This window comes from Stegodyphus dumicola, chromosome 10 (genome assembly GCF_044657685.1).
Source record: "Stegodyphus dumicola isolate Sdum_Otavi_A_Nest chromosome 10, ASM4465768v1".
NCBI classification, from domain to species: Eukaryota; Metazoa; Arthropoda; class Arachnida; order Araneae; family Eresidae; genus Stegodyphus; species Stegodyphus dumicola.
In genome coordinates this window covers 112,030,427-112,044,507 of record NC_140777.1, presented here as the reverse complement: position 1 = coordinate 112,044,507, position 14,081 = coordinate 112,030,427, and the positions used below count along the sequence as shown (strand labels likewise).

The 14,081-nt window shown below is 31.6% G+C and overlaps 1 protein-coding gene across 2 annotated transcripts in view; it reads right to left on the bottom strand.

The window, feature by feature from the left end:
- The window catches only part of LOC118204163 (WD repeat-containing protein 3), a 195,433-nt gene that overhangs the window by 124,389 nt on the left and 56,963 nt on the right, over positions 1-14,081 (bottom strand). For both annotated transcript variants that reach the window (XM_085825385.1, XM_085825386.1), the window contains 2 exons: positions 8,809-8,907; positions 3,158-3,255 (listed from right to left, as the gene is read on the bottom strand). In XM_085825385.1, the coding sequence (XP_085681511.1) occupies positions 3,158-3,255; positions 8,809-8,907 (197 nt within the window). The remainder of the gene's footprint in view (positions 1-3,157; positions 3,256-8,808; positions 8,908-14,081) is intronic.

Genomic DNA, 14,081 nt, shown 5'->3' with positions numbered 1-14,081 from the left:
CTTTTTACGTAGCATATCGGTGATATGCCATTCTATAATTTTTTCCTTATTCTTATCATACCGGTATGCTTTGTGGCGAACTGGCATTGAATCTCCGGTGTCAATACTATGGTTAGTAACCTGAGTAAATCCTGGAATATCACTAAACAACGAAGCAAATTCACTTACCACTTGTCGGATTCTTCCTTGCTCATCATTAGGCAGGTGGTCAAGGTTTAACATCGGCGGTTCAGCCTTTTCTGCACGAACTGGTTTCATTGTCAGCTTAAGGGACGCTTCATTAAAATCCAGCATTGCTTGTGCCTCTGAAAGAAAATCTATTCCTAAGATTATATGTGCTTGCAGATTCTTTACTATAAAAAACATCACCTTTACTTGTTCGTCCTTGATACGGACGTACAGCGGTAATTTACCTATACACTTACATTTTTCTCCTTGCGCCGCTAACACTGTCGTATTATCCGAATTATATATGCGGTATTTCCGAAAATACTTCCTAAAAAATTCTTCTGCCACACAGGAACACTGCGCGCCTGTATCCAGGAGTGCGGTGGCTGGGATATTATTCACCAACACTTCAATCTACGGAAGAGTCAAATTTTTCACCATTACTGTATTTAACTTGAAGGAAGAGGGGTTTTCTTGGCCTTCGGATTTCCGCACCCTCCCGTCAGCAGAAATCCATTTTAGTTTAACTTATTTTTCATTTCCGTGCTTTCCTTCTTTTTGCCCTGGCCTTGAGACTTTTTTCCTCGAATGCTATTGAACTGTCGACGTTCGCCGGCTGTTTTTGAATGCTCGGGTTTCCTTGCCCACTGATTCGCTTTGCTTCCGTAGCCGTGTGCTTGAGTTTGCTGTAGACTTGGCGCACCAAATTGGATTTGCTGTTGATATTGGCGTCTTCTTTCGACGTCCGCCGTTCTTCTACTTTCAAACTGGATTGCTAGCTCAAATAACTTTTCCAGTGTAGTCGGATTTCTTAATTCAATAAAGTCTTGCACTTGGGGCAGTAACCTCGGCAAAATCACTTGAATTATCTCAGGATCCGGATGGTTTCCATACAAGAGTTTGAAGACGTGAATTTTTCTTAAAATAAAGCTCGATAGGTTTTCGATTCTTTGTTGATATATACTAAAAAGTTCCGTTTCTAATTTTGCACGATCCCTTACGTAAGGGAAGGCTTTTAGTAGGGCAGTCTTGAAATTCTCGTAAGTATAGGTGGGACTTCCTGCTTGACCCAAGAAACTTCTGCCTATACATTTGAACCAGTTAAGCGCTTGGCCCCTCAAAGCGCTGGTAGCTAAGGTAACTTTTTGAAATTCGTGCACGGGGTAGAGCATGAAGTGGTCATCCAATTTTTCCAAAAAACTGGTTACCGGTGAGTTTCCATTAAATGTTGCTTCTGGTTTCATCGAAGCGCGCATGGTCTGGACGATGTAACCAAATCCTTCCAGGGCGGCAGCTGGCATTTCTGGATTCTGAGCCGCTTCTGCAGGCAGCACAGGTTCTTCTTGAAACTCGGCCATGGTTATTCTTCTTCATTGGGCGCCACTATCAGGTTCAATGTTCCGTCTTACTTTCTTCGGGAACATGCAAGGACCTGACTCGGAACAGAGAGCTTACTAAAGCTACGTTCAATCACTGTGGGAAGTAGACAGGATACACAAGAAGGGTATACAAAACCCTTTATTTTTCTCTATTTACAATAACTTCCGTACTTCGGAATACACATCCCACTACTTGCGGTCTAAACGTAAAAATATAAAAAATAAAACTAAACTCTAATATAACTTTAAAATAATAAACGTGGAAGATTGGCCTTATATTAACAGGAAGCCGTATGCAGTACAGAGAACTGTGAACAACACTACAATACGTTTAAAAATTATCAAGAGGATTAAAATCTCTACCCTGGAAGGCAACCAGCAACTGAGTAAAACTTCTAAGGTAAGCGGCCTGCTTTGACTCACTGCTTCCTCTCTTTCGCTTGGCAAAAAGCCACAACTTAAATACTTGGCATTCGCCAGACAAAGTTTGCATAAATACATTAACGCTTATAATTCTGGCCGGAAGTAGAAAATAAGAAGTGATAGTAAAGATTTAAAATAAAATAAACGTTAGTAAAACTTAAGATCCTTACACACTTAATTTACAAATGCAGTCAGAATTTAAATGATATCGTAGATTAGTTCACAGCAATAATTAATTATTTGTTTGCAATTAAAATTTCATAATTTAAAATTGAAATTTTAATTAACTTTAAATTTGCTTCTTATGAATAGAAAATGTTTGTAATTCAAATTTCATTCCTTGCAGCAATGGTGCAAGAGAATTGTTTAAATTTAAATTAACTTTACTATTTTTTCTTATGAAACAATATATAGATATACAATATACACACATATAGAGAGAAAATTTTACTCAATTTCTTCATATTATAGCCCATACCTTTCTTAAAAAAGTGTGTAAGATTTTAAGCATTGATTTTAATTTATCTTACCAAATTAAGTGCCTTTGTAAAGTGGTAACAAAATTCTATTATATTTTGATAATGTTATAAAATTCTCCCATATTGGCTATTTCACAGATATTTTTTTTTTTTTTATTTATTTATGAGTTCTCCATCAAATTTCTTAATGTATCTAAAATTTTTCCATAGATTTCATGACCACATTTTCTTATATTTAAAAACATTCATTGTTCGTAAACAAAGAAACATCATGTAAATGTTGCAGTAAACGCAAACATTATTTACTGTCACATTTCCTTGTACTGGTCAATTTGTTTTGCAATATATTTTATTGAAATTACCCAAATTCTTCTCAGACATAGTATCACAGTGCACTTATTTGTGTGAAACAAGTAACAAATAAATAAAAATTAATATACATTAAAGAAAAAACACATATAAATATATATTAACATTTACATAAATTGTAATAAAATTTCAAATTCAACAAATAATATATAAAAAAATTTCAAGAAAAAAACCATACCAGAGAAGATTATTCATTTGATCGCAAATTGAAAATTAAAACTAGATTAGTTAAAACAAACAACTGATGCTGTAAGATAAGACTAAAAGAAAAGAAACAATGAAAATCAGGAAAAGAATAGATTTTTTGTACCTCAGGCTACACAAAGATATTTGACTGACCTTCGCTCTTTCAATTCCTTTTTCTGCCTTTTACGAAACTTCTTTGCTCTTTCCTTACTGTTTAATATTTTAAACAACTGCAGAACTTTAGTTGATGCCTTAAAAATATTAAAAACATAGATTGTTATTTGGATAAAACTTATTAAGAAAAATTAGTTTTAAAATAATTTAAAAAAATTATCATATATTTTTTCTCAGAAGTTAACCTACCAGTACTGAACTCCATTTGACTTATTTAAGAAGAAAAATAAAATAACTAAAAGAAAATGCTATATGTTTACATATAAAGAGAAAAGACCTGAAATATAAGAGCCACAAATAAAGTAAAAACTACCTTCTTATAGGATGTTATTATTATCCCCCTTTTAAATGGAGCAACAGATTTCAATCACTTGGAAGTGGCAAGTAAAACATAATTTTAAGGTGGTCAGTTTATCATATACTCTTGGGATGAACTACGAGCTTGATCTAGTTTAAAAGTAAGAAATTTTGGACATAAAATGAATAAGTCTTAAAACTTCAAAATGTCAGAGATACGGGGTTTCTCCCCCCCCCCGCACACACGCACACACATCAAGGTGTAATGCATTGCAAATACCAATGGAAAAGATCATGAAAATGAGCTGGTTTTTATTTGTGCTTATGTTTCTGATGCATATTAACTAAACCCAAAGATATTGATGGTTCTCTAACTATGACAATAAAAAAACTCTTCTGTGTTTGCTGTAAAGTTTAATTTCTGAATGGCAAGCTATTATGATATCATTTACTAGAAGCATTTCACAAGCCTTGATTTTGAGAACATGAAAAATGAAGAATCATTAATTTGAAAAAAGTAGCCAGAATAGACTACTTTTGTGCATTAATTAGTCAACAGGGTTTATTTAGGAATTATTATTTCTCTAGGAACAATATTCAAGTAGTTTTCAAATGGTAAATAAAAGGTTAAATATATTAGACATGCCATTTGAAGTCAAGAAGGTTTTCCACTATGGGTGAATTAACACTGCTATGACTTCTGAAAATTTGATGTTACAACCACATGACACCTCAGTTAAATTTATCAAAAGTTACATACAGGGTTCATAGCAACATTTTAGTTAAAAACATAAGCACCTATAAGCACTTTTCAAGCACATTTTAAGAGAAAAAATAAGCACCTGCGTAATTACATCATACACAACTGCATAACCTTTAAAATTAGAATTGTAATTTAAAATATGAGAAATGAAGTACTTATTAAGAGAGAATAAGGATTACCTCAACCATGGAAAATAATTACATTTTTTTTTTTTTTTTTTTTTTTTCTTCTTCTTAATTTTAAATAATAGTTCAATTTACAGAACTAGTTTACAATGCGAGGAAAAAAAAACTATGAAGAACTAAACTATATTACAAGATTTAATGATGAAATTTCAGTTCAAAATAGAGAAAATAAATAATAATAAGGCATACTTATTGTATTCGCTTGGATCCTAATAAAAAATACAATTTGTTTTTCCACTCATATTGATATTTAAATAATTTAAATCTAAATTCTGAACATTTTCTAAATTTTCATTGTATATCAGTTTTTCTCTTAACAGATATTGCAAGCAAAGTAATTTAAGTAAAAAAGAGGAACATTTCTGAAATCAGAAGACAGAAATTTGCTTCATGCAGTCATCTTTAACAGTAAAAGCTTAACTAACCCGCATACTTGGAAATTGGCGAATATTCGGACAGTCGAGCGTAACTTGAAGGAGCGGATGGGGGGGGTAGACTGTAGCCGCTTTTTAGATTTTTCCGCTAAATAAATGCTTTTGACATTTCAATATGTGCATCATATAAAAATAAACCAACCGAACTAAAAAATATTCTGCTTAGCAAGCAGATTAAAACTCTTTTAAGTGCTCATAAACAAATCTCGGACTGAACATCAAAATTAATTATCTCTGCAAAATATCGCAAACGTTATTGCGCAATACGTGCGCCGTAATTCTTCCCTACGTGATATTACGCAATCGGAATCAACAACTGCCGGTATTGGGAGAATAAGGAACTAAATAACTGGGGTGTTTTTCATTATAATTTTAAACAGACGGTGTTAAATTTCCGGAATAGAATCATTCTTCGCTTGGGTTGGTAGACCGCAGAGCTTTTAGTCCTATTCAATCCAAATTGGAAAGTGACCCCCCCCCAAAAAAAAAGGTCCGTTGCTTGTTTTGCAGCGAACTGTAACAGTTTCAATATTCAAGATTTTGCGGAGAAAGGAGAGACCTCCCAACCTTCGTACTGTATAATGTATTGGCCAACAAAATGAAACTATTTTGACTATTCGATTACTTTCCCTTTATTTAAGCCATTCCGAATATTATTCCTTAGAAAGCTAATCTGTGTTAAAACACAACCATTTTTGGAAGTTTACTATACTTCAGCAGTTACTGCAACTATGCTATTATAAACATTCATACATATGCTCATAATATAAGCATAACGATCATAATAAACACGAATATGAACTGACCTAGCAGAACGAGAATGCAAATCTTTTTAAGATCTTGATAGAAATTCAAACGTGTGTAATATTTTGGATGGGAGGAAAAGAATGCCGAATGTAGCGGAATTTTCTACTGCTTTCGCAATTCTTTGACCAATAGAACGATGGGCACCTGTCTGTACTCTTCGTGCACACAAGGTTATGTTAATGCAGAGAAAGGGCAAAAAGCTATTTCCGGGAGTATGACTCACCATCTGATATTCACATTAGGATGAAAAGTTGTTTATTTAGTTTCGGCTTTGGTACGGGGAAAAATAGCACGTTCATTAAAAAAAAAAAAAGCACTAAAAAAAAATAAATAAATAAAAAAAATAAGGGCTTTAAAAGAAAAAGTAAGCACCTATAAGGGCCTTTATATTTTATTTTCAAATATAAGGACTTATAAGCTCATATAAGGACCGCTATGAACCCTGTACATAAGAATGGTTCATGCAGTCAGGTGGGAGATAAATAAATTTTATGCCTAAATGCCAAATATAAAAGCCAAGTCTCTAAGTGTTCAATCACAAAGGCACAAAAATTTATTTCACGGACAATATTTTACACGAAGATTTCTAATACCACGGATATTTCTGATTACAGATGAACTAGTGATGATGCTGAAACTGATAATATCTATGATTCTGCAACATCAGCCAAGGAAAGTTATACATCAGATGAAGAAAATTAAGAATTCTTCAACATTTTGATTTGATACAGCAAACAACAGATTTAATTATGTCATGTTATGATTTCTGTTTAATTCTTATAAAGTACCAAACATGAATCGTTAATTCAGTTCTCTTTTTTAGAGAATGTATAGTAGAAAAGAACTATTACTTTTGCTGGCAGAAAAGAAGTACAGTCAAAAGTTGTTAGTTAATTCGGACACCCATAATCTGGACCTCAAAGCTACAAACTTTCTGCGTATGCGTAGCGTTGACGCATGCACGTAAGACCTTTTTGGCTGCGAATACTCGTGTGCGCGTGCGCAAAATACGTTTACGAATGCGCGTTTAATGTATAATGGACTATATAAGATAAGCTAAAATTATCTAATTCAGTTAAAGTTGCAGATTGTGTTGTTCCTTAATCTTCGAATTGAATTCGGCTTATTATTTTTTGCAGACTGTCAGAGCAATTTTATAAAAGTAAGCTTGAACTTTCGATTATGTCAAATAGAATTTCTGATATATATTTACTAATATGTAAAGGATCTACAAAGCGAAAGTAGGTTTCGAAGTCCATTAAACAAAAAGTGGAATTGCTGCAAAAAATAGATAAAGGCATATCCTTTGTTTATCTAAACTTTGTTTATCTTTACCACCGCGGCGCGCAATGAATTGGAAGTTGATCTGTCAGCACTTTCCTTATCTTCAAAGCAGATGTTTTTATTTTATTTAGTTATAATTCCTTACTAAATGTAGTATTTCATCTCGATGTACTCCGTCTTTGATATGATTTAAATCAAATTCCTCATCATTATAATTCGCTTCCGATAATGAAGAAAGTGACAGAGGTTATTGAAAATGAAAAAATTTCGATTGACAAATTAGTCGGTATTCTCGACACAGCAATTATAGGACTTGAACAGTGGAACTTTGTAACTGAACAAGAAATTACGTCTGTTTATAGAATTAAAGAGAATGTATTATCACATAAAAAACGAAGCAACTTAAACAACTTACACTGAAAGAAATGTTTAATAAAGTAAACAAATAAATATTAAGCTTTTTTTTTTTTTTTTTTTTTTTTTTTTTTTGTAAATTTCGATATCCTTTAGATCATAATTGTTCTTTATTTCATAAATTACTGTTTCATATTTTTAATTTTATAATTTCTGCATGCCATCTTACCAGATTTAAACTGATGATCTATAATCCGAAAAAATCGATAATCCGGAATCGCCGACATCCCGATGAGTCCGGATTAACGACTTTTGACTGTACTAATTTTTACTGACAGAAATATCAAATTGCATGGATCATGTACATCCATGTTTAAAATACTAAAGCTATTATAAAATCATGACATTACTTAATGTTTTCCATAAAAATAAATCCCAACACAATCCTGCCCTGAATGTGAATTTTTACATCTTTATTTTCATAAGTAAAAAATGCCAAATAAGTGTTAAAATGTATTTAAGATGTCTTTAAATGTGTACAACTTAACACTGATAACAAAGAGATATTTCTAAAAAGTAAAAATGAATAGCCTCCTTAAAGTGTATCTGTATATTTTGATATTGCCTCACTTAAGAAGCAATACCCTGATTCAAATATGCAGTGTATTCAAGAAAAAATGCTTGCTACAATTTAAGAACTATTCCTGCAAAGCTATTTAGCTCCTGACAAATATCCCTACAAAATAATGGTAAAAGAAATGCACATAACCTTTTTACATGAAAAAGTCCCCAATTATTTCTTATCCTTCTTAAACAGTTACTTCCTTTATGATAGTTTATTAAGTAAAATATATAATCTTTAATTAAATAAGAACAAACTTCATCAAAACTAATTTAAATAATGTTCTATTATATTTTAGAGTAATCTGTAAACATTAGATTTTAAAATAAGCTTTAAATTAGATTTATTTGTTATTAAGCAATCAGCACACAGCATAAAGAACAAAACAATAATAATATTTTTTAAAAAAATCATTTGCCATCCTGACTATTTTCTTAAATCAAATAGCAAGTAACAGGAATTTTTGTTTTATTATGCTATATATATAAATTTAACTTTAACACATGAAATTTTACTGAGGTTTAATGTCCTTTTAAACTGATAATTTTTCAGATATCCATAAACCAAGTTTTATTTGTTAACATCTAGCATACATTTTTACTTTTTTTTAAACTGTTTATATGTATGTATAATATCAAATATCATTATTTTCAACTTAAAAAGTATAGCATTTTCTTTACATCCCTCCAAACACAATTTGCTCAATAATTGCTTAACTTCTCACAAAGTGTGACTAATTGCCGATGGTTAAGTGTGCGCAGAATATAAAATTTTTAGCTTTCTTTCTAACAATTCTTTCAATGCTAACTAATCAGAACAAGTTTGACACTTATTTCTTAAGGCATTTAAATACAATGATCTAAATTTTTTTATACTGTACTTACATGACAACCTAGAAGTCTTTCTGTCTTGTCAACAAATAGAAAAGTTGTTTTATTTCCAAGAGTTGCAAGTTTACCAACTTCAACATAAGTGGCATCTTCCTTTAAAACAAAGAAGTATTTAAAAAAAAAAAAAATCAGAAACTAATATTCAGAAGAATGTCATACAATGCAGAATATCTTATATGGGAAAAAATATGAAAAATTAATTTTATATAAATTGTTAATGCAACAACTTCTGTAATTCATTTTAATTTAAATTTCAAAATTACCCTTGAAATACAAGAAATGTGCAATTGCAAAAAATCAAATAATGGAGGATGCATAACACTTACTGTTCCACATTCACACACACTGTCTTTACATATAGTATGTGCCGCTTAATGTCATAATGGTTAATGTTATTTGAATATTGTTATCAAACTGCTGAAGTCCTAGCTACTTGTATACGAAAATATAAAAAATAAATCATCTACTGTGATCAACAAGTTGGCTGTTATCAAAATATTATTGAATGAATTTTTTACACTAAAGTCACCAATTAAAGGATAAAATTTCCAAATGAAGTTGAAGTATAACACAGAAATTGCAAAAGATGGAGATGCTCAGAATTAAGAGCCTGTTTTTCAAGTGTTAGGAAAATCAGCTGGACTTACAACCTTAACAAAATGATATTCTTAGAAGACCTTGTTTTTCTGTGCCAAACTATCTTTTTGCTTATTTTGAGCTTTACTTCTGCTTAGTCACTTTCATTATACAGTCTTTCATGAGGCATAATGACCTTAAAGTTTAAGGGATAAAGTCAGTTGTTAAATTCCTATGGCCAATTCCAAAGAATAGCCAAGGAATGTTGCTCTTAAGTCAACTGTTTATTAATCCCTCTTATACAAGATTTTAAAGAATCATGAAGATTTATTTGCAAATCAAAATAAAATCGAAATGGAAACATGAAAAGTGTGTAACAGAAAAAGATCAAATTATTGAGACAACACTGAAGACTGTGTTTACAAATGTTTGTGAAAAAGATGTAGCAGTTAACAGTCTATTGGTGGAAAACTAAGGAATTAGTCATGTAAATGTTAGGGAAGATGATTTCGACACATTCAGTAATATCTATATATAGGTAAAATATTAAAAAATATGATGGCTTTGGTCTATGCGAACAGGCAACCACTAATTAAATTTCCACAATTTCAGGATCTTTCACCTAGACCAGTACTTTCGAGAACATTCTGGCATGTTATGTAACTACTAGTATAAATACAGAGTTTGTGCCATTTTTTGTCAGACTGCTTCCTATCACCACTGCTATAAGACTCTGCACTTTTCTGTTTGCCAATCATCATCTGAGCAATCTTTAATGAAATATGCAAGTGCCTCTCCATGCAGGCACTCAGAGAATATTAACGATTTGCCCTTATCTCCAATATTTTTGGCATCACTTTTCTTTTCGAATAAAAAAAGATGTTTGTTAACTGGAATATCATTATTAAAGCCATCAAAGATGGCACACTGAAATTTATCCACATTTACTGTTGCAATTTCACTTTTTTGTTGGTTTTAGATTTTTGTCTTTGAGTGCATTTTTATACCATTAAATTATAATTTTTCTAATGAATTCACTTTAGATAACTGAATTAATTTTCACCAATTATTTTGCACAACACACAAGATTTGGTATGAGCACACACCTCACATCAACGCACAAAGAAGAATTTTGCATCCAAGGTTTTTGAAGCATTGAAAAAAAGAAACTTTTTTAAGCACAGCAAATGACTGTCCTTGACTCACTTTATGGCACTGCGATGGAAGTTAGACATTCTCCACGAATTTAGAAATACATCCAGAGGAGTTTTTTCCCATGCAGAATGCATTTTACCAGTTAATTAATAAACTGTAATAATTTGGCAGTCAGGCACACGAATGATGAAGCTTGGCATCAGAATCCAGACATTGTTGTGGCTAAGTGCCATACAGCAGAATGACGACACAGAAGAATTTAACTTTAATTGCACCTCATTATTCAATTCAAATAACAGATCATTTTTCTTTTAAATGAAATTCAAATTAAAATAAGGTTAAATTTAGGATTTTGACATCATCACTGTTCTAACAAAGGGAAGAGTAATTGACAGAAAAGCATAGAGTCTTATAGCAGTGGTAATAGGAAGCAGTCTGATGAAAAATGGCACGAACTCTGTATTTATACTAGTAGTTAGATAACATGCCAGAATGTTCTCGAAAGTACTGGTCTAGAGGTAAAATCCTGTTAGATTATCCAAAGTTTTAGGTTAAAATGATTAACAATTTGTTAGGATTTAAAAGATCTGAGTGAAGAAAAAAAAGCTCTAAGATTCAACGTTTCGAATATAAAATCTTCCCAAAGTCCTCAAGATCTGAGGATTTGAATGTATCCACCTCAGCTAAAACAAATTGTAATTTATAACCTATTTCTCGTCTAACGAATTAATTCAATTACTTAATGTTAGGTTTCATACCAGTATGTTAATTGCGGGGAAAACAAAAATTTATGCAAAAGCATAAAAAATTTAATAGATAATTTTTCTTTCTCGAATAACAGTTTCTTTGCAATGCATGTTGACCTGCATCATTTAATTTATTCTTTCTAAAAAACTGCTTACAAGTCAAAAAAGAATGGGGTAAAAAAGCACTCTATTTTTTAACCCATTACCCGCCAAAACTATAAGGAATGTTTCTTTTCTCATGAAAATAATAACAAATATTAAATTAAGTATTTATAACATAAATTTACATTGAAAATAAAAAAAAAAAAAATGCTCTTACCTGTGGAAAAAGCGAGTGTTGCGTTCGCGCAACATCAGCGGAATAAGACTACGGATGTTTAGTGAGTAGGATTGTACTCGTGTGATGTTTCTTTTGAGTGGAGTGCAGGATTACTTTTTAGCTGTATAACGTTTTATAAATCTACAAATCACTTTACTTGTAATTAATTTAATATTAAAATATGCATTGTATTTCTTTTACAAATACAGATTATTTCACTTGAAAGATTCAAGCATGAAAAGCTTGATTACAATCATGATGTAAAGCTACATTACATACTTTGCATCTATAAACAGTCTGGCTATGGTACTCTTTACAAAGTCTTTTGTTATCAACAGACTTTACGATAAAATGTCTACCATCTCCAGGCAATGGTTTTTGAATGCTGAATTTACTAGGTCTTTCTCTTGCTGATCTATTTATGGCTAATTCTACACTCTAGGAGTTTGCAAAAGGAATAATGCATTCTTGCGTCTGAAATCTAAAAGAGACTTTATATTTATAGTAGTAAAAAGTGATGATATTTAGTAAGTTTAGATACGGTCTCACCTCATATAATTTATCAGTATTGTCAATTTGACTATTGTCAAATACAAATTCTGCTTTATATTCCTGTACTGCAAACGTGATATCAATTCTCGTACAACAGGAACAGAAATGTCCTTATTCAAATACCAATACATTTTTTCTTGAGGTAAAGAATGATATCCTGTAAGCAATAATATTTCAATAAATCTTCTCATATAGGCTTCAGTTGCAAAAAATTCTGGGCTTTTTTTTTTCTTGCTGAGCGTATATATTTGTCTGTTCAACGAGAAGAGAGTAAATGTCTAAACCAAAAAGAAAATCGAAAATCTGTGCACTAGTTTTACCTTGTGTTTTGCCGTTTATAATTTTTCTTCTATCTCTTTCTTCACGTTTTTCCTGAGACATAACTAACAGTTCCTTTTTTATCCACTTCAAGATTTCAGTCTTCTGCTTTTTAAACTTTTTAGTATGACTATAAGTGCTCTCAGGAGGCTGAAACTTACTTCTTACGTGAATTTCAACTTCCCCAGCAGTATCATTTGATAAAATATCATTATCATTATTTAAAACATTGCCATTCCTTTCTTCTTCGTCACTAGTTTCTGCAATTTCTGGGGGAACAACAACAGTATCAGTTTCATTCTGGTCATTATTAACATTATCATCATCTGTTTCTTCACCAAAAAATCTTTGAAGGGCTTCTTCTAATGTAAGATACCTCGTTCTAGGCATTTTTAAATAACCAGAACATGAACGAGAACATCGAAAGGAATGAGTGGTAAAGGAGACTGACTACCCATTTCCTGCTGACGTTGCGTCAACGCAACACCTGTTTTCCCTTCCTTTTCAACATAAATATAAACATCTGACTGATGTAATGTTCTGATAAATGGTGACCTTGACTAAAAGTAGATCACTCATAAAGACGGCGTTTCTTTCATTAAATATTTTCAGCAAAAATACCCAGGCGTAAATTTTTCTTAAAGTATGAGATTAATTATTATAAACAAAATGATTGTTGAAGGGAAATATTTTTTTACAGAAATAATTTTCATAATATTCCCTACACAAAATCATCTGCTGGTATAAAATATCTTAGGTAGTTATATTTATATACGCATTTATTTTGACTGTTGCGTCAACGCAACACCACCAGCGGCTAATGGGTTAATAATGACTTATAATTCATTCAAAATTTTTACATAATTGCAGACCAATGCATATGCTTCTGATTTCAGTTTACTTTTATTAAAATCAAACAACAATAATTATAAATGAACAGGGATAAAGGAAATCAGAAGAAAGTATTTTATTTTTCTACCTGAAGGAAGAACACTCAGTCGCACAGTACAATAGTTACAAATTTATATTTTCTTTAATTTTTTCTAAATAAAAGGCAGAAGGTATAAGATTTAATTGTCCATTTTTATATGCAACTATATTAATCATATATAAAATATAAAATTCTCATTAATTTACTTCATTAGTTTCTTAATATTCAAAACCTGTCTTATTATTTCTGAAATAATATTAATTTGGAGCTTTTGAGAACATTTATTAAACCCAATAAGCAGCTCCTATCATCTTGAAGTTTGGTCAACCCTGGTTTAGAGTATTGATGGACGGCTGCAGGAGACAAGTGTACATACATTGCCCTATCAGCAAACCAGTGTATCCTATCTCAGCTGGTGGTGAATGAGTTTCTTGCTGCTACAGGAAAGAGGATCTCACAAAAAACTGTAGCCAGAAATTTGAGAGAAGGACAAACACACATATAGATATGGTATGTGTTTTTCATTGTTCAGAAAGCATTGTACGACCCACCTGCAATGGCATTAGGAGCATCATTATTGCATTGAATAGGACTGGGCTTGAATAATATTTTCAGAAGAGAGCAGCTTCATTCTGTCATTGGCTTGTAGTTTCCAACTTATCTGGTGTGA